Below are 21797 nucleotides of genomic sequence, written 5' to 3'. Positions count from 1 at the left end.
TTAGCTGCAGGCGCCTCAGCCCCTGACTTTGTGGTCCTAGCTGCCCTGCTTGACCTCATGAGACAGATATCTGTTGGGCAGACTACTCATGAATGCCATCCAGGGGCAGTCCAGACAGCAGATGCAGATGCTGGACTACCTGGAAGGCATTCACAGCAGTATGTCTGACCTACAGAGGTCAGACAGCCACCACCAGCACAGTGGTCTACAGACCACCAAACTTGTAATAAGCCTCCTAGTCTTTATTCCAACTCGTGCAACCTTCTTTCTCCACACTGCAAATTCTTTCTTTTTAGAAGATTTCTTCTCTTCCCTGCTTTCTCCCTTGGCCATTGCTTTCCTACCCATGTCTTGCTCTTTGATTTTCCTCTTTACTTCTATTTCTTGCTGTGGGTCAACATCTGCTCAGGAAAATTAAGTCCCAGTCCCCAAAATTGAAGGTTGTGTCCATCACCTGAAGCCACCAAGCTCTGGCCTCCTCAATGACGGCAGCCTTCCACCTACCCAAGGCTTCCACCCCATCTCCTGTCTTTTCCCCATCCCAAATCACTTTACCCAGCCCTGTCCAAAGCAAATGCAGACTAAAGCATGCATCCACAACAACATTCACATGCAGCGTACACATACACACCAAAACGTAGCAAGAAGTCCAGGCATACAACCACTCAACAGACACTCACCACCCTCACTAGCCCCAACACAAACATACCCACAGACCCCACACCAACAGACAAAGCCTAGACGCACAACATACCCACCACATCCAGAGCAAACACCCAAAAAACAGATACCTACAACACAGACACAACATACATCAGACCCACATACACTTGCACCAACAACAGGCACACCAAAAACACACGCAGACATTCCTACCTCCAAGAGCCCACCCCTTGCCATTCCACCTCCCCAAACTCCCAAGGAAAGCCTATGTTTGACTTTGCTCTTACCTCTGCCACAGCTACTCACCCTCTCCCAAAATCATTTCAAACCCTCCCAGTACTTACCCCAGACCTCCCAAATAACATCAATGAGGTGCCTGGACTGCCCAATAGATGCCCCTTCCTGTAGAGGTTTCCCAGGCAGTGTAAGTAAGGGCAAGTTTGGTGGGACAGCATTGTGCTGTGGCACTTTGGAAATGGATGGGCAATTAATGGACTGGCCATTGGCCTTTTCTTTTTTGGGGGGGAGGGGGTTTATTCCTTTCAGTAAACCATTTTAAAGTTTGGAAGACATTAGTCCTGCCATTAATTTCTCATTTATTAGATGTTCTTGTATAGTTAATGCTGTGTGAGTACAGTTGTGTTTGTTTGATCCCTGATGTCTGATCCAGTTGAAGTGGTTAGCATGATGTGACCTTGGAGTGAGACAGGACAAGGGTAAATGTTGGATGGATGTCTATGTGGGTTGACATCCAGATGGGGCAGACATTGCCTTGGGTGACATGTTATGTTGTATGTATTTCAACTTGGCATGGCCACTGTCAACGTCATTTAGTTTGCCCTTCTTCCTCTGATGTAGGTTTGGTATGTGTTAGGTGTGTTGAAGTTAGATAGTTGTGTATCCACACATGGAGGGTGCCAACTTGTCATACTTTCGTGTAGTAGTGCATGGACATGTGTCCATTTTTCAGTGTGTACCGTACAGCTCTTCATTCAGATGTGTGCCACATGCTGTTTGTGCTGTTTGCTTTCATAAATTGCACTTACTCATTTTCTACACATACCTGGCACTTGGCTATTCTATTGGTTGTCCCTGATATACTTCAGTTCCCAGGTCCAGTGCATATGGAGTTTGTCAGACATGTGCAAAATGTAGTGTGGCCACCCTTTTAGGGTTCCCCATGATAGAGGCATAGCTATCGTGCAGAGAGTGTTTCCATTGAGCCCTTACTATGTTTCTCACACTGATTCTATGAAATCCTTTTGACTGACATTGCCTTTTCATGGGGGTGATGTGTGAGAGTTTGCTACAGAGTTGTAGCAGCGATGGTGTGTTTCACTTTAGTGATTCATCCATAATGATGTTTCTTTGACCTCAAAACAGGACCTGGGATGTGTGCAATGTGAGTATGTCACATTCACTATTGCATCTTGGTCAGAGTTACAAATACAATGCGTAATGGTAGTTGTAGTCAGTTCAAAGTCACTTTAGCCACACTTGGGAAATGGTAACCTGCATGTCTAGTGGAGATTAGCAGTGACATGTCAGACAAGTGAAAAAGGGCAAACGTTATGTGTGACAGACATTAATAAGTATGATATTGATGAGGAGGTGGTGTTGTGGAACACAAATGAATGCACCCATCACTATCAATTTAAATAATTTGCTAGCATGTGTCCATTTGTGTACAGTGTGCCTGTGCAGTACCAATGATTTGGTCTAGGAGGGCATCCCACAGATGTGTTTAGGAATACTGTTAAGAAACAATCCCAGACAGGGTCCCTGGATACGTGCAATTTACTTAGGAACCCCAGCTCCATTGCCTGGTCCATTGTGGGACATTGTTTTGCTGAGGAGTCAATGGCAAAAAATAGTTGTATGACTTACCATCGATTTTGTCTGTGATAGACTTAGGTTTGAATGTGGTTGAGCAGGTAGAGCAGCAGCAGGACATGTAGGATTGGCTGCAGGGTGGCACAGGACATGTGGAGGTGAGTAGAGGTTAGTTTCGGCCTTATATCCCTTTGTTTCCACTGTCTCAGATGTGGTGGTTGGACTGCCATGGTCACGCTGGCTGTAAAGCAACTCATAATTGGGTGGGCGGATTCACTGGCGGTCGGAGTCTCCCAAAGCATCAGAGGCCCACTCCACAACCACCGCGCTCTGAGTTGACTGGTGGTGTCAGCCGTTCGGCAGCAGTGCAAATTCCTTCTCTTTATCAAACGCTAGCAGTCTTATTCTCTTCCCTGCTTTCTCCCTTGGCCATTGCTTTCATATCCTTGTTTTGCTCTTCCATTTTCCCCTTTCCTTCTATTTCTTGCTGTGGGTCAACATCTGGTGGGGAAAATTAAGTCCCAGTCCCCAAAAATGAAGGTTGTGTCTCTCACCTGAAACCACCAGTACACACTTAGCAATGGAAAGTTTATAGATGGATTGATGAATAGACAGCTGGAGTAGCTTTGCAAGACTGACACCCGCACCTATGCTTGGTTGTGTTATTGGAAGTATATGCCCATCATATTTAGATGGCATCATATTTTCCTTTTCTACTTCCTGTTGTTGAGTTTGTGTATGTTTTATTGTGGTTGTGTCAAAGGGTGCATGTAAGAATGAGTCAATGGATGCAGGTATGAATGGATGAGTGCAAAGGTGAGTGCTAGAGTGCATGCCTGATAACTTATAAGAGTGCTTAAACCCAATGACAGAAAGGTACATTGATTCATAGACCAGCCATAGTTACATTGCCAATGTTTGTTAGAAGACTGCTCGCAGCTGTAGACCTCTCCCATTGCTACTTGGCCATACATTCAGGAAATATTTATTTTCTGTTGAAAGTGCCTTCAGCAGGCCCTGGTGTTTTGCTATCATAACATGCTTGCAATGCTAAAAAGCCAAACTACAAGTCCTGAAATGGAATTTGTTGTGCTAATGAATAAACAGCCAATACTGGCACATGTTGCACATGATGGAGCCACTTCTTAGCTAATCATGGGAGTCCTTTGTTCGTATCCGCTTTGACAGGGACATGCATTTGTTGTTTACTGATTAAAAATGTTACGTAAATGGAATATTGTTCAGTAGTTGATGTATCTTTCTGAGAATGGGAAAAATCATTCAGTGCTTCTTTATAATATAATGTTAAGTCTGAGACATATATGCCAAGTGGCCATGTTTTCTGTAACTGCCACCTTTCACCACTCCTAGGGGCATATGTACAAGCCTCTATTGCCACAAGAACGTCACTTTTTGGCTAACGCTGCCTAGAACATAAGGCACCCTTTCATGCTATGGTTAGCGTGAAAGGGGCGATCAGTGGGTGTTGGGGGTAGCGTTCCACCGCAACACCCATTGTATTTGGCGTTGTCCCTTTGTACAAGAGTGGCGTACATAGGAGGCTGCGCCAAAATTAAGACCAGGAAAATCCTGGTCTTAAGTTAGCGGAACGAGGAGAAGTGCATCATTTCTCTTCGTTTTTGCTTTTTCCATGTGTGCTGCCTTGTTTACTTACAGGAAGGTGTTCCTGTACATAAACAAACCTTTTTAAAAAAATGCCATTTTGTAACTTCCATATGTGGTCCATGAAGCAATACACATGAAAGTTACAAAATGGCATTTTAGGATTGTTTATGTGCAGGAAGGGACACCTTTCTACACATAGCCAATCCTCCCCCGCACACAGACACCCTTGCACTCTGGCTCAAGGGTGCCTGTGTTGGCGATAAGTTATTAAACTTAGCGGCATCGCAGGGGGGAACTCAAGGCTGCTCCACATTCTTCTAAATATGGTGCAGCCTTGCATTTCGGAATTGGCGGAGCAGGTTGCGAAGCCCAGGAGGCTAACGACACGCTCCCCCACTTCATTGTACATATCCCCCCTAGTTTTTTATACAACACCCTTTTGTATTTATGGAAGTGGCTTAGTGACCCTCCAGAACACTTTAGGGACAATGTGTCTGTTTTAAAATTAATTCCAGATTAAAACTTTATGGCATTTATGCTTCATTCTGCTCTTCATCACGCATAATTCATTGAAATGTTACACTAGAACACAGCAAAAATCTATAAATGTCACACATAAGCAAATTTGGCAACTATTCACTGAGCATTTTCGAAATTGGATTCTTATTGGCAGAGCCAATGGAAATATGCAATTGTGCGGCTGATGTGTTTTCGCATATTTATTGATCTGCCAACTTTACTACATAATTCATCATCTGCTGCATAATCTGCAGAGTTCAACAAAAAAGTTGTTTCTAGCTCAAACTGTTTTCAAAGTTACTATAATCACAGTGACACGTGTTCCTGCAAAGTGGAAGGCCATTTGCAAAGTTTCACTGGTCACCTTTCTGTTGCTTATTTCGATGTTTGGGTGTTACACTGGTACATATGAGGTGTAGCCTATGACCGGACAGTGTTAGCAAGTGTAAAAAGGACAAAATAATGAAGTAATACTATTAGAAAATGTGCCTCATTAGACTGAATAATTGTAATTCTCTTGCCGCTTAATTTAGTCAACCCTGCTGCTTAATTTTGCCCTCTGCTACCACATAATTCCAGTGTCCCTACTTATTGGCTAGTGGCACTTGATGTATATTGCTAAAGAACAGTGTAGAGAAGAGAAGTATAGACTTGCACAGTAGCATATGCCGAGTTGCGTCACAAAATGCAATGGCCTGCCCTATATTTTGTATTGTTGCTTTAATTACTTTATATTCAGCTTTATATCTGATGGTCGACATGAATAATGGCGATAAATCATCTCAATTTGAGAGATGCCTTGGTAGCCCTGCATCTTCACGTTGTACAGACTGAAGGTGTCAATCCCTCCAGCTTCAGCAGGGACAACACTCCAACCCCCTCGATTTCCAAGCCTGCCAGAGGAAGTTCCATCACCACCAATTATTTCTATATCCACAATACCACGGTTATTGAAATGGAATTTTACATTGTGCACTAACGCTTTTTTCATATCAATTTCATGCAGCAGCCCTCCTCCGGGATTCCCAACAAAGCTACCCCAAGAGCCATTATAGACGAACTGTAGACCGTCTATCAGATTCCACTCCCTCACATTCACCTGGGTGACCGGGTTATCGGTGGGATTATCTTCATTTGGGGTTCCGACATGGCAGCTTTGGCCGCAGCCTCCGGAAATAATATCCGATGAAAATGGACCAAAGGAAGCGGTCATCATGGAACGATCTGGGTTGGAGAGATGGTCCTCACTCCCTGGCATGAAGTTATCTAGGAAAAATGTGGGCAAGAGGATTTGCAGCATTGCACCATTAGCCCTGTTCCACATCATTGTTTTGACTGTGTCGCAGATCACTTTGAAGTAAGTGGGGTTGGACACAGTCAGATAGGTATATGCTTTAAAGTATCTGTTTTCCCCTGAAACCTTGTCATTCACAGCCCCTGTGTAGACGTAAAAGTAAAAAGGTGGAACGGTTGTTCCGGTTTTGTACTCTCCCAAAGTCACAACGATGCTGTCGCTTCGCCACTGTCGCCATCTAGCATAGACTTCTTGAAAATCTTTTTTGTAAGTTTCAATCGCATCCTGCAGTTCTTTCCGCCAGATTGGAGTGTTATCTTCATCATAGATTTCCTTACCATGCATCAGTCTTTCCTTGAGGTTAGCCAGATGCATATATGACAATGTCACTGTCAGAGGAAGAAGGCTGACTGCATTATCTGAGTGCACAAGCCGGCTGTGAAGATCATTGCAACCAGCAATGATGGCGGACATCAGTGACCCTTTCTCATGGGGCTTTGCGTTCACATACTGCTCCATGGTTTGGCGCAAGCCATCAAGGCTATTTTGCAGCTGTTTTACCTCTGCAACCAGGATCTTCTTGTCAATCATGTACTCCACTTGATCCTTAACAAGCTCCCAGATATCCACTTCGGAGCTTGGCCAGAAGAAGCTGATGAGCACACTGACAAACTTCCCGACTGGGAGGCCTTCCACGGTGATGAGCCCAACCAGACCAGTTACTAGCTCCTTCATTCGGTCATTCCAAGTGTCCGTGAGTTTAGCAGCTAGAATGGCAGATGGGTCGTCCAGCGTCAAACGAGGCTGCTCTGAAAAGAAAGAATACTCATTAGACACATCCTGCAGAAAGACCAAGGCTAGGGACAAGGTTTACATGTTGACTAGTGGCACAAACATGGTAAGGGTGCATACAGGCACTCACACAGATGTATAATCAGAATTAAAAATGATGGCAGCTCCTCAATAGTGGCCGGCCACAATTAAGTTTAAGTTGCCCTTGTCAACTGTTTTGAGTGACTTTGGCGTTGTGAATGGTTTTAGCTGGCTAATGGCAACACGTTGCAGGACTGACATTCTATGTTCATCATTGTATTGCACTGGTATTGATCCAAATGTAATAACTCGTCAGCTGATGAGTAGACTTGAGCAACTTTTTGGCCTCAGTTTTAACCGACACCAGCAGACAACTGACGCACGGTCTGCAATCTAAGAACCCAGAGGAAGGCAACTGTAATGTATAGCGCAATACTCCTTAACAGAGCCCACCTGCTCGGTCCTAAATCTCCCATTAAAGGTGCTTGTGCCTGGCATAGAGCCCCCGCTCCTTGTGCAGCTTTATCCAGCTGGTACTGTGCAGACCTGGATGAGGCGTTCTGCAACATTCAAAGAGTGGTCACGGTCACATCTGCATCTTGGGACGACAAAGTGTAACTTTGAACCGATTGGAAGCTGTTAGAATTATATGCCCATTAGGTTTCACGTTATTTGAATTAATAGATCACTTAATGTAAGCCAACAGTTGGAAAAACACGAAAGAAGGAGCCACCAGTTTTATTCTATGTAAACAGAAATTGAAAGGAATGGTCACGTCCTCATGATAGTGGCCTCTAGGGTAAAGCCCTTACCACTGACATGGCACTTATTACACACACGTTCCTTTCTAAACACACCCAGCAATCCGCCTCTTCTCTTACCTCACACCCTAACCGAGCATCTGCTCCCGAGCCATTAATCACGGACTATGCACCTGTTCTTTGCTCATCATCCCTCACACTGCACACGCAACTCCCCCAAGAAAACCAATAATGCACGTGTATGACTCCCATGACTATTGTCATGGCACCTAATCCCTTCCTTCAACCATCTGTTAATCCTCCATCTCTTCAAACAGATCTCCGGAGATCTGATCAATTCCCATTCCAGTGCTGGAAAATCTTACTGTCACTTGTGCTTTAAACATCAATGTGGCATGGGGTGTGATAAAACCTGACGGCCTACACAAGTTTTCCAACAATGTTGTTTTGGGGTTTAATGGGTGCAGTTTTTTTTAAATATTGTAAATACTCAACCCATAGGTAAAACAAAATCTCAGTCCAGTACTCTTCAAGATAAGGCACTTTCCAAAACACAGGCATCCAGGTATGCTATAGAGGGCTACATATTTGTACATATGATCTGTGCACACGTTCGTTACATTAACAGTATGAATACTGTGCGTATTTTGCAAAATCACACAATGACATATTACTGACTTCTGCGGCACACGCTAAGAGCCATGATGGCAGCGTACTTGCTGCTTGATACTTGGAGTGGAGCTATATTAGCGCTCCGTTGTCTGGTACTGACCAGTTATGTACAGTCGATTCTGACAGCCTCATTGAATTTAGCTACAGCAGGGACGGAAGTACAACCGGTGGAGAGTACATATCAAAGTTTAAGCCCTGAAGAAGTCTTGGGTTACACCCTGACGAAACACTAGTTGGCTGCGCATCTGAAATAAACTAAACGAAAAGGAATACATCTATCAACATATGTCATTGTGTGATTTTGCAAAATACGCACAGTATTCATACTGTTAATGTAACGAACGTGTCCACAGATCATATGTACAAATTGTTTGTGGACTACGGTCTAGTTTGGAGGTTTTGGGTTTTCCTCTTATCTGTAGCACCGTTGAATATTAAGTTTTGAGTCATATTCACGTCATCTTTGGAGGCGCCACTACTTGTCGCAATACTCATAACCCTGTACCTGTTTCCCTATAGAGGGCTACATAGTTCCAAAGTCAGACGTCTCGCAACTTTTCACATTTTCCCCATTTTTATTAAAACGTCAAGAACTTCACACAGTGAGAAGGTCACAAACATTTATCTTTTAGAAAAAGAGGGGCAGATGTAGATACAGATCCTTTTTGCATCAGGAACCACCTCTCCTTGCACGTAGGTTGTCGGGTGCTGCTTGCCAGCCATCTCACATCCGAGCCCCTACCATAAGGCATGTCCTCTGCCTTGACATCCAAATCTCTAATTTGTCTCTGCTTAATTACAATGCAGAGACCTTGTGTGTACATACTCTGTGCCACCTCCTGCACTCTTTCCATAGAGTCCAAACTCCCAGATATGCCCAGCCACTACTCTGGCCCTGATATATCTGTGCATTTTCCACATCCAGCACACCCTGTTCTTAATAGGTAGGGTATCCGGCGGCTGGCAACAACCCACTTGTACTAGCAATGGGTCCGAAAATTTCAACTTTGTAAAGTCGAGAAGGGGGCAAGTATTTGCAAAGGTACATTTTTGGATTATGTGACTTTGCAGGCGAGGGCTTTCCCTTCACCTGCCTACAGTACTCGCATTGTTTCGAAGAGGAACGACCCATTTACTTATATCCATTGAATTGTCAAGTAAATCTTCGTAGACTACGATGTAATTGTAGACCATCTCATTGTTTGTCCTTTCCTTTTTATATAACAATTAATGTATAATATTTTTGTTTAGGACAGGGTTAGGCCAAGGGTTTAAGGTGAAGAGTTTAGGGGTGACAAATTTAAGAGTGAAGTGTTTATGAGTGAAGGAATTAAGAGGGATGGGTGAGGAGTTTAGGAGTGAAAGGTTACAGGTAACATTTTAAGGGTTAAGGGGAGATGGGTAAAGTGTTAGGGAAAAAGGGTTTAAAGGTGAAGAGTGAAGGGTATACGAGTGAAGTGCATAGGGGTGAAAGATAAGGAAAGGTTTAGGAGTGAATACTATGAGAATTAAGCATTTAAGGGTGACAAGTGTAAGGGTGATTGGTGAATGGTCGAGAGGTGAAGTGTTAAAGGTGTTTAAGGGTGATTTTAGGAGTGAAAGAAGAAGGGTTTAGGAGTGGCGAATCCAGGGGTGAAGGACAAAGGGTTTAGTGGTGAAGGGTGTAAGGGCGAAGGAAGTTGAGCGATTGGTAAAGTTAGCATCACAGCAAACAAGCACTGGTAAAGCCAATAAGGTACGGCTTTGTTGTGTAATCACTAAGATTTTGACTTAGCTAATATTTATTATTATTATTATTATTATTATTATTATTATTATTTTAACTTTATAGAGCGCGTAGTCACCCGTAGGTATCCCAGCGCTGGAATCAATACACCTGGCGTGTCAGCGGGGCAGAGAAGGAAAGTTAAGGGAAGAGGTGGGTTTTCAGTTGCTTCCTAAACCTTAGGTAGATGGGTTCAGTTCTTAGGTAGTGAGGTAGGGCATTCCAGAGGCGTGCGGTATGGACAGAGAAGCGCCTACCTCCTGTTCGGGCCTTTTTGACTCTAGGGGTGACGATTAGATGTTCCTGGTCGGAGCGAAGGGATCTGGGGGCTTTGTAGGATTTGATAAAATTTTTTTGTCCTGGGGGGCCAGTATTTTGGATCAGCCTATGTGCCAGGCAGAGGGCTTTGAACTTCACCCGTTCTCTCACCGGGAGCCAATGGAGGTGCTTCAGAGCTGGTTTGGCCGAGGCTCTGGCGGGGGTGTTGGTGAGGATCCGGGCCGCTGTATTTTGGACCCTTTGTAGTTTGTTCAGGGTTGCCTCCGGGGCCCCTAGATAGATGGAGTTGCTAAAGTCCAGCCTGGAGAGAATCAGGCCTTGAATCAACAGTTTTTGGGAGTTGTGGGGGAGTAGGGGCAGGATCTTCCGGATTGACCTGAGCAACCCAAAGCACATCCCGGCAACCTTATGTGCCTGTGTTGTGAATGATAGTTCTTTGTCGAGCCAAATGCCCAGGCTTTTTACCTCTGATTTCGACTCCGGGAGTGGGCCTAAACAAGGGGGACAGATGTTTTGGAGTGAAGTGGGTCCCTTCTGACCAAGGAGGAGAATGTCAGTCTTTGATCCGTTGAGCTTCAAAGACGATCTGTTCATCCACCCTTGTATCTGTGTCAGACAGTTGTAAAGGTCCGCCGGTTGTTGTTTAGGGTGCGAGAGGGACACCACTAACTGTGTGTCGTCAGCATAGCTGACGATGCTCACTCCGAACGGGATGACGACCTCCTCCAAGGGGGACATGTAAATGTTAAATAATGTGGGGCTCAGGGAGGAGCCCTGAGGCACGCCACATTGGAGGGGGGTGTCGGAGGAGCAGGTGTTATTCTCCCAGATTTGAAAGGAGCGATGACTCAGAAAGGACGATATCCAGGACAGAGCCGTTCCTCCGACACCGACGCTCCTGAGTCGTTGGATAAGGAGCTGATGGTTGACGGTGTCGAAGGCCGCACTGAGATCGAGGAGGATCACTGCCACTGACCCTCCTTCGTCTAAAAGTGCTCTGGCCTCCTCCACCGCCATGAGGAGGGCGATGTCGGTGCCTTGCCCGGGGCGGAATCCCGTCTGCGAGTTTTTTAGACAGTTGTTATTCTCCAAAAATTGTGACAGCTTCCTGTTCACCAGTTTTTCCGCGATTTTACTCGTTCCCGGGAGGAGGGAAATAGGTCTGTAGTTTGCCAGGTCGGCAGGGTCAAGGGAAGGTTTTTTTAATAGCGCCTTGATGACTGCCGCCTTCCAGCTGGTAGGGACAACTCCTAGTTGAAGAGAGTTATTGATGAGGTGGGTAAGGAGGGGGGCGATCGTGGGTGCTACCCTTTTGAGGATACGTAAAGGGGCAGGATCCCTGGGTGATCCGCTTTTGATGACTTGCATCGTGTCTTCGACCTCTTTAGTCGTCACCTGTTCCCAGGAAGTGAGACATGGAGGGGTGAGAGGGGAGCTAGTTTCTTTTCCCTCGCTCGGAGTTGTGGATGGAATGGAGTCGAGGATTTTTTGGATTTTCTCCTTAAAGAAATTAGCTAACTTGTGGCATTTTTCCTCATCCGTTTTGGGATCTGGGGGATCTCTGGATCCCGGGTCAGGGATTTTGAGGAGTTCTTTTAGAATAATAAAAGATTCCTTACTGGAGCTCGTGGAGTGTTCTATTCTTTCTTGGAAGAATAGACTTTTGGTTTTACGGAGGGCAATTTTATAGTTTTGTGATGCGATTTGATAAACTTTCTTGTTTTCATTAGATTTGTCCTTCCTCCAAGAGCGTTCCGTTCTCTTGCACTCCTGACGCAAAGATTTAAGTGCCGGGGTGTACCAGGGGGCAGGGGCCACTCTTTTTGTATGTTTGAGAGTGGTGGTATTAGGGAGGAGTTTGTCCAGAGAAGATGTGACCCAGGAGTTGAATTGTTCGTCGGCCGTGGCCGGGTCCGTGGAGAGGACAGGAGTAGAGTCTGCGAGTACGCCGGCCCATTCGACCGAGTCCAATTTGTACCAACGTCGGCCCGTCACTTGGATTTTGGGCGGATGGGGGGATGCTATGGCGCGGGGACAGGAAAAGGGAACCAGACACTGATCTGACCACGGAAGAGAAATGGGGGGGTCTGAGGTAATATCCGCAATGTTGGTCAGAACCGGGTCCAGGAGGTGACCTTTCTCATGGGTGGGTTCTTTGTTGGCCAGTCGGATATTGAATGACCTAAGGTCCTGAAGGAAATCCGGAGCTAGGGAGTCTGTGGGGTCATTAAGGTGCAGGTTGAGATCACCCACGAGAAGAAAGTTCGAAGCAAAGGAGGCTAATTGTGACACCACGTCAGTGAGGGCGTTGATGAACTTCCCTGATGTTCCCGGAGGGCGGTAAATCAGCAGTCCTGAGATGGAGTGTCCCGGGGAAATTTGAAGTGCGAAGTGGCAGCTTTCGCAATCTGCGATGTTGGCATTGCTGGTCCGGCACGCAAGCTGTTCTCTGTGGATAATTGCCAGCCCCCCTCCTCTCCCTTTAGGTCTATGTAAAGTTTGGATGAGATAGCCTGGGGGAAGGGCATTGACAATATCCGCGTCCGTGCTAGCAGAAAGCCAAGTTTCTGTGAGGTACAGGACGTCCAGGCCCTGGTCCTGTATCAGCAGGTTGATTTCCTGCGCATGTTTGGGGAGGGAGCGGCAGTTAAGGAGGCCACTCTGTAGTCCCGGCTTTCCCGAGCGGGATAAGGCTGGGTTACAACAAGCGCAGTTGATAAAGGGCTTACCTACAGCGTAGACGTAATGACAGTCCTGATTTTTTTCCTGGTTAAGGGCCCGAAGTGTTTCACTAGTGTACACCACGCGATCCTGCGCTGGAACCGGCAGAGATCCTGGGCCTGGGTCCGGCTGGGCCCGGACGGGCCCAGACGGCCTTGCCTTAGGCGCGCCTTCGGCGCGCTGACGGCGCGCCCGCTGCGCCCGTCCGCTGCGCGTCGGAGCGTTGCACATAGTTTTATACCAGAAGAGGGCGTGGGGGCGTGGCCTCGTGCAGTGGGTGTGGCCTATAATCAGGCTCGCCGATGGCGGCACGAAGGGGAAACGAAGCCTGTCTGTGGCAGCGTTAAGCTCGGCTGCCCAGGGTCAGGGATGGCGTCAGGACCTCTTAAATCGAGGTAAGAGTAAGCAGTTTTAAAACACAGATAAATCACACAGTTTTAAAAATCAATTTTAAGAAAAGTTGTTGCGCTAAAATCTGCCACCCGGCTGAGCCTCAGGAGTAATGGTTCAAGTGAGCTCGTGGTCTGCTTAGTTTATATAGAGGCGGGGGGCGTGGCCTCGTGCAGTGGGCGTGGCCTATAATCAGGCTCGCCGATGGCGGCACGAAGGGGAAACGAAGCCTGTCTGTGGCAGCGTTAAGCTCGGCTGCCCAGGGTCAGGGATGGCGGCAGGACCTCTTAAATCGAGGTAAGAGTAAGCAGTTTTAAAACACAGATAAATCACACAGTTTTAAAAATCAATTTTAAGAAAAGTTGTTGCGCTAAAATCTGCCTCCCGGCTGAGCCTCAGGAGTAATGGTTCAAGTGAGCTCGTGGTCTGCTTAGTTTATATAGTGGCGGGGGGCGTGGCCTCGTGCAGTGGGCGTGGCCTATAATCAGGCTCGCCGATGGCGGCACGAAGGGGAAACGAAGCCTGTCTGTGGCAGCGTTAAGCTCGGCTGCCCAGGGTCAGGGATGGCGGCAGGACCTCTTAAATCGAGGTAAGAGTAAGCAGGTTTAAAACACAGATAAATCACACAGTTTTAAAAATCAATTTTAAGAAAAGTTGTTGCACTAAAATCTGCCTCCTGGCTGAGCCTCAGGAGTAATGGTTCAGTGAGCTCGTGGTCTGCTTAGTTTATATAGTGGCGGGGGGCATGGCCTCGTGCAGTGGGCGTGGCCTATAATCAGGCTCGCCGATGGCGGCACGAAGGGGAAACGAAGCCTGTCTGTGGCAGCGTTAAGCTCGGCTGCCCAGGGTCAGGGATGGCGGCAGGACCTCTTAAATCGAGGTAAGAGTAAGCAGTTTTAAAACACAGATAAATCACACAGTTTTAAAAATCAATTTTAAGAAAAGTTGTTGCGCTAAAATCTGCCTCCCGGCTGAGCCTCAGGAGTAATGGTTCAAGTGAGCTCGTGGTCTGCTTAGTTTATATAGTGGCTGGGGGCGTGGCCTCGTGCTGTGGGCGTGGCCTATAATCAGGCTCGCCGATGGCGGCACGAAGGGGAAACGAAGCCTGTCTGTGGCAGCGTTAAGCTCGGCTGCCCAGGGTCAGGGATGGCGGCAGGACCTCTTAAATCGAGGTAAGAGTAAGCAGTTTTAAAACACAGATAAATCACACAGTTTTAAAAATCAATTTTAAGAATAGTTGTTGCGCTAAAATCTGCCTCCCGGCTGAGCCTCAGGAGTAATTTGTAAAGTATTGTTTAAAAAGGTGAAGACAAATAATTCCGAAATACTGGAGGAAAAGCAAGCATATATCTTTTGGTGCATCAAAACTGTACATTGAATTCAAGGTTGTCAGTCTTTATACATGGCATGGCAAATCTCTGGTTGGCAGAAACCCTAAATTCATCAATAGTCTGATCGACAGGTACATTCTGACCCGCAACCTGAGATCTGCCCATATGCACCTCCTGACCACACCCCCCTTTAAAAGGAAATGCTTTGGTGGAGCAAGATTTTCCACACTAAGTCCCAGATATTGGAATTCCCTACCTCATGACCTTCCGCAAACTCCTAAAAACATGGCTATTTAGACAGGCATACGACTAATGTATCACTCCAACACCTCTCAGAGTAGCGCCAAGAAACCAATCTGGTGTACATGTGCTCTACAAATTAAATATAACATAACATAACATGGTTTATTTTTTAAATACATTTTACTGAGGAAACTCTGAACAGAATAAAACAAAATTAGAAGTGCTAGAATATAAATCAACATGGTGACCAAGGCTTAATTTACTTTCACATGATTTAGCCATTTTGTCCTCCGCAGTAGGCCAGGGAGTAGATTTATGGCCGTCCAGGAGATGTGTCATGCTAAGTACACCTTCTGCCTCAGAAGTATGCTGAATGAGTACACAAGAGGGCCCCTCTCCCTGTGCCATGAAAGCCTTTGTGCAGCAAAGTTTGTGCTTTCATGCAATATATGGATTGCTGGAGCTAAAAAGACAAATCTAAGAGCCTGCTCTTCAGCCAAACCCCAGTAAGAATATCCCCAGCAAACACAAAAAGACAAACTTAAATAGACAAATACAGAAGAGGAAGGTAAGTCGTCGTATAAAAAGAATGAGAGTGGCAATACAGCCTACTAATGGTAAGGAATGGGCAGGCTGTAAGCCCACAGAAACATAACATAGGTCTTTCACAATCAGACAGCTTGCAGTGTCTGATAGGCAAGACCCAATCAAATTAAAAATGAGCTGCATTTAAAAAAAATGTATATTATTCAAAAGTAATTAAAATGGTCTGCTGATCCTAGCAGGTTACCATTCCTGTTATCCAACCAATCGGACCCACCTAATTAATATTCATTAAGCAGGGACTGTGGGTGACATTTGAAAGTGGTGGGGCGCAAAGTGATTTGCGTACAGCACCGTAGCGAGCGAGCGCAGCGAGCGACTCCGAACCCCAAAAGGGGGGTTTGTGGGGATTATCCCCCAAGAAAATTTTGACAAAAAAGAAGACAAATCGTGCATTTTCAAGCAAATTTGAGAAAGCAGGAAGGTTAATAAAGAAATTGTGAAAGTGCAGTTATTACATTAATAGATGGCATAACATAGGTAGCTGCTTATTCAGTATAACCACAGAGCTTCATACATTCCGTCCTATTACGCTCAGGTGCGGAATTCAGACTATAAGACTTTCATCAAAATCTCAGCTCTAAGAGTAGAAGAAGTTGCACAGCAGTTGGGATCTCTGTGACGAAAGCAGTGACTCACTGACCTATTTACATCATATGCATTTTGTGATCTGCATCAGGTACATGTTTTTTGCAGAAGGCACATTAACCTTCTGCGCTGCCACCTGCTGCTATTTCACTACTGGGACCACAAACATAGGCTAGCTCTGCCGGACTATTCTTCAGATTCCACTACTATTCTGTTTATGCAGAGTCTAAGTACAGGTTGCAGAGCTGTCCCTCAGATTACAAACATTTCACAGACTATAGAGCAATTTTAACCCCTTCACTGCGGCGGCTATTCCGCCGCAGTGCTAAGGGGGCGGGGTGGCCGCGCGGCGGCCGTATGCTGGTGACGGAACCGCTCCTTCACCAGCCGCGATTGGGCTGTGCTTGTGACGGAGCGGTTCCGTCATGGCCCGCCCCGCTCAATAGAACGCTCAGCGCAGGCGCGGAATTCGCGCCGCGCATGAGCGGCGAGCGGGCCATGACGGAACCGCTCCGTCATCAGCACAGCGCACCCGCAGCTGATGACGGAGCGGTTCCGTCATCAGCGTGCAAGGGGTTAAATGGCTCATTCCTGGATGAGCTGAATGTGAGAGGGCTCTCTGTCAAAACTGACTGACTTCATTAAGGAAAACAACTCCACTTAATCTCTCCTTTCAGGCCATCCTGGTAACAGGTGGAGAGGTTAATGATGTCTTTCTGTAGCATCATTCCTGTTTGCGGCTGTAGGGGCATAGGATGGGAAGGACCTTTGTCCAAACCCCCCGCCTTACTCCATATTGCCACCATGCCTCACCTTCGCCACCTTAAATCCAAGCACCATTTGCTTCCCAGAACTACTATCACACACTCCATGTTCCAGTACTGTGGTGCATGTGGCACTCATTTGGAATCAGCCTATGCCACCTCTGGGTGGACCTACAGTCCCTCTTCTGCGGTATCTCCAATGTGCCCTGGGTTGTACCATTACAGCTCGTGATTTGCCCCACAGATCTACTACTGTGGTGTCTCTAGTTATTCATGGGATGTTTTGCCCAAAACCTCTGCCTTCCTCCTCCTCTCCCCCTCCTCACTAGCTTCTCTTGAGCCTCCAATGGGGCGGGGGAGGCCACATGTTTAGCCTCTTTTTTAAGCGTATCTGTGTCTCACAAGTCAGCACCTCTGTCCTTCCTGGCCGGGCTGTATTTAGTAATCCTGTGGTGGCATAACAAAGTCTCTCCACTAGTTAGGATTTTTGATGCAACTGAGTGGACTCCATGTACTCAGGGCACCAACACTTTTAGCAAATGACAAGTTCCCTACTTTGGTACTGTTCATACTAAAGTTGGTAAGCCCCTGCATGCCTGGTGGTATTTATTTTCACAATTTCTGCTACACCCCAGGAATATGCACAGCAAAAATGAGGCTCCTCATGATCCCACCATATTGTTCAAACCAGACGCATCTAACCTAACACGTTCTATACAGGCCAAAGTATAAACAAAATCCCTCCAACTACTCCAAAGGGCCTCCAGGAAAGTGATCCAAATCAGGGCACTTCATGACCTTGCCCAGGGTTTGAAGTGGTAAATAAATAGTGTACCCAGAAAGTGTTTCAGGCCTTGCAAGGAGTATGGAAAGTGCTATTTAAATATGAATACAATACATGCAGAAGTGAATCAGGCTTAATCAAATTAACCACTGGATATTACTCACTAAAAACATATTCTGTGTAACTTGTTCTATATTTCTATGTGTAATAGACCCAATAAACTTTGTTCACATTGCCAAAAGACATTTGCTTTTGCTAAATTGTTTTTTTTAATGCATTTTGCTTGTTGAACTTTCCAGAGCACTCAACACGCATTGAAGGCCAGAATGCAAGAGGTTGACAAAAATGATGTTGTCTGCATAGGTCAACTTGCTGACCTAAACCTGCTCAATTCATGGGGAAAACAAAGTATCTTCTTTAACTTAGACAGCAAATGCATACATTAAAAAGGGTGGAGGCAAGTCTGATATACAGGCTTTTAATTTATCAAAGGATATAGCAATATGACTCAGCTGCATTTTAACTGATTTATTATTATTAAGACCCCAAATAAGGTAGAGCAATTTACTGTCAAATTTATAACTTGAGGAGACACTTTTGTAACGTGGAGACCCCGAATCAAAGCGAAAGCAGTCAGTGTAGTGGCACTGGGCCCAGTGCAGTGTACGGCCCACTTCACTTAAGTAGCTTCTGCTGTTTACTACAGCACAATGGGGGCAATGTCCTAGCTTGAATTAGGGCTCATGGAGCCTTTGCCACACCACTGCTTCTGTGTCATAATGTATGAGATGTGGACTAGTGTCTGAAGCTGGTGCTATTGGAACATGGGGAACCAGGTTCAATCCTTGCCTGGGATCAACATCCTGTGGTTCTTGGCAAATCACTCAGTGCCCCTGTGTGTAAAAGTGAAATAAAACGTGGTTCCATTGTGAAGACCTCTAACCTCGGACATGTTTGTGCTATAAATAAACTGAAAAAAAATGTTCAGGATTTTTACCCGACTGTAATCCTGATTTAGATACAGGGTAAACAGCAGGGGTCTAAAATACTCCGCCAATATTCAGTGCTGCAAAAGAAATGCATTTAGATCCCAGGGCGACTTATTACCTTTAAAGAGGTACATTGTGGCACATAAAGAAATATTCAAATGACTAGGCTACCTTAAGAGCGAACAAAGTCATTGCAGACATTCCCATGCAATATCGTTCCAGTAGGTTTCTCAGACAGAATTCATGATGTTAATATACGGAACATAGCTCATAATTTAATTACCCATCATCTAATCGCACCTTAGAATAATATGCAAACACCATATCTCTCATTTTCGAAGTAGTCAATTAATTTGAACCATATTTTCTAGATAAATCCCTAATAACAATATTGAGCACAAAGCTCTGAAATGAGCATTAAACCAATGATGTTGTGGTAGGCAATCTGAGTTACAAGTGGACTTGGGAGCCAAGTACACACATTTATTGGTGGAGCTCAGTTCACATTATCCAATATGGAGTATACATTGGGAAACCCTGCATGTGTGTCAGGCTTATGGATTATGATCTGTGAAATTTGATCTATATTTAAGTTTGAACTTCCCTTTAATTGTATTTCCAAATCTCTGCTTCCACCCCCCTATACACATACATGTACACTCACTCGCCTCTGCTCATCCACTTTCCTCCATGTGCTCTCACACCAAGCCCCTCCACTGCCTACAACTTTTGAACGATTAATGCACCCTTTTACCTGCCCCTCAAGCTCACAAACCGCCCCCTTTGCACATATTCTATTCTCCTTGTGCCCCCACACCTCGACTGCCTGCATCCTCTTAACACTGCCATCTCTGCTCCCTGCCCGTCCAGCTCACAAACTGTCCCCTTTGCGCATAAGGCTGCCTGCTCTGAGCAGGCAGTCCACAATTGCCTTAGTAGGAAGACTTCCAATTTATTTATAAATTATGTTTAAAAATTATGCCCTTTTTCATGAATGATACACCTGTCAGCGGTCAGACATACAGCTTTCTCTGCCTTTTCCCCCCAAAAGCAGCAGCACACACGTTTGCCACACCCACCCTCCTCTGCTGGTATATGTCACCTGTCAAAAGTACGACCCTTCACGCTCTTTCTTACCCAGGAGCTTCCACCTACTTTCCACCCTGCCCACTGAAACATTATAGTTATTTTCCCCCGCGTCACCCCCTGTTATTTTTCCTGGGTGCCCCCCTGTTTGCTTCATCACACACGCCGAGCAACAACAATTTCGCCTTCCCCCTTCCGGCCTCCGCCTTGGCATGCATTTTTTCCCTTTCCACTCCTTGATGACGTCTGCCTGGGTGGGTCTGAATTAAGACGCTTTGAGCGAAAATTGCCCATGCCCTCCTCCCTCGCCCCACTAGTTGTATGTTTTTTTTCTCTCGTTTTTGTTGTTTTCCTGGGCTGTCACCCCTACCATGAAACACTGAACATGCGGCACTGAACAACAGCACTATGCGAGTCTCGGGAATGTCAAGGGGAAATGCGCTGTTTTCAGTAAATCTCACCGACACAGCGCCTTGATGCAGTTGTAAGAGTATCGCTAAGTATGTGTTACTTTTCATTGCATGGAGCTCCCATTTAAATGTACACATTTTCCTACCTTGTGGTGGAGGCCGGTGTGCTCGAGGGCTGCCAGTGGGGTGTGTGTGGCAGCTTTCCCTCCACCCATGCCTCTTTCTGACTAACCTCCGCTTCTCTCTCCTGCCGCCTCCTCACTGGGGGTTGATGCCAGTCTGAAGAAAGCAGACCCACGAGGAGAAATGGAGGCGTCGCATCCGGGTGCGGCGTGACGTGAGCCAGGTGTGCCACCCCCACGCGCGGCATCCAATGATGGATGCTGCGCGGTGGACCAGCCAATCCTGGCGCTGCATGCAGCGCCAGGATTGGCTAGGGGGGCACATTTGCTGCTCGCCCTGTCGCCCCTTGGAAACCCGGGCTACGGCAGGCAGTGAAGTCCCCGCAGGGTCCAACTGGGGTACTGTAGTGCGCATGCTTGCAAAAGTTGGAACCCAAATTGCACTTGCGCACTACGGTCTGTCTGCTGCAGCCTGAGTGTACTGTCCCTCAAGCTGCAGCAGGCTACCCCCTTGCGCATTCCGAAATCGCCGGGTGTGTCCCGGCGGCTGACTCGCAATCCTTACAATAAATTACTCTGTACTACTACAGAGTAATTTATTGTAAGGATTGCGGCGGCGGCCGCGATGCGGGTCCATGTGGCTGGTGGGGCTACGCCCCTACGCCCCAATGGACGCACCGCGGCTGTCATTAAGTACGCTCAATTACGACCCACTCTAAATAGGAACTTTATAAACTGACCGATTAATGCATGGGTTGGTTAGTGAAATTGCAACCAGTAATTTTGTCCTGTTATTTATACATCTACCTCATTATTCTTACAGGGCCCCGTCATTGTAATTTCCAGAGATATGCTTTAATCCTGAACTATGTTGTATTTATCTGCTTTCATAAAAATGTAATCATTTGCACACAGTAGTTTATTTTGGAATTTTACCCTGAATCCTCACACTCTGGTTATCTGGTGCAGATCGTCTTGATGTTTAGTAGCATTATAAAGAGGGTAGATAGTTGGGGTATGAGGGAATATGATAGTTGCCCAAGATGCGGCCAAGGACCAGCAACGATAGTTCACATGTTCTCTGATGGTGACAGATTGCTTCCCGTAAAGAAGGAGGTGACTAAGTTTTGGGAGAAGTTATTAGGAAAGAACATTAACCTATCCTCTACACTGCTGTTACCGGGATATGACAGCTGCGTTGGCTTGAACACCACAGAAAATTACTTCCTATTTATTTGTACAGCTGTTTTAAGATTACTAATAGCCGCAGGATGGAAGGATTCTGATCCCCCTACCTTTTCATTATGGCTAGCGCAGCTTGTGGGAGTCTACAATAAAGAGATTGCGCTCTACACCCCTGCAAGGGGAGGGGGGCAAGAAAACTTGGGCAGGCTATATGGTCCCCCTTAGATAGGTGGAGGAAGGGTTTGAGAAGCCATGAACAGCAGTAATGGAATGGAGGCCGGGGCATGTTAATATATGCATTTTCTACCTTCTTCACTCGAAGCCTTGAAATATATTATATTTATTCTACTGGTCTT

At 46.1% G+C, this 21797-nt stretch overlaps 1 protein-coding gene across 1 annotated transcript in view; it reads right to left on the bottom strand.

Annotated features, from left to right (window-relative positions):
- Positions 1–4823: 4823 nt before the first annotated feature.
- The window catches only part of LOC144772100 (uncharacterized), a 123550-nt gene continuing 106576 nt past the window's right edge, over positions 4824–21797 (bottom strand). The window contains exon 4 of the mRNA XM_078656280.1: positions 4824–6744. Coding sequence (XP_078512406.1) covers positions 5366–6744 — 1379 coding nt within the window. The 3' untranslated portion in view covers positions 4824–5365. The remainder of the gene's footprint in view (positions 6745–21797) is intronic.

This window comes from Lissotriton helveticus, chromosome 1_1 (genome assembly GCF_964261635.1).
Source record: "Lissotriton helveticus chromosome 1_1, aLisHel1.1, whole genome shotgun sequence".
NCBI classification, from domain to species: Eukaryota; Metazoa; Chordata; class Amphibia; order Caudata; family Salamandridae; genus Lissotriton; species Lissotriton helveticus.
This window is presented reverse-complemented; position numbering and strand designations above follow the sequence as displayed.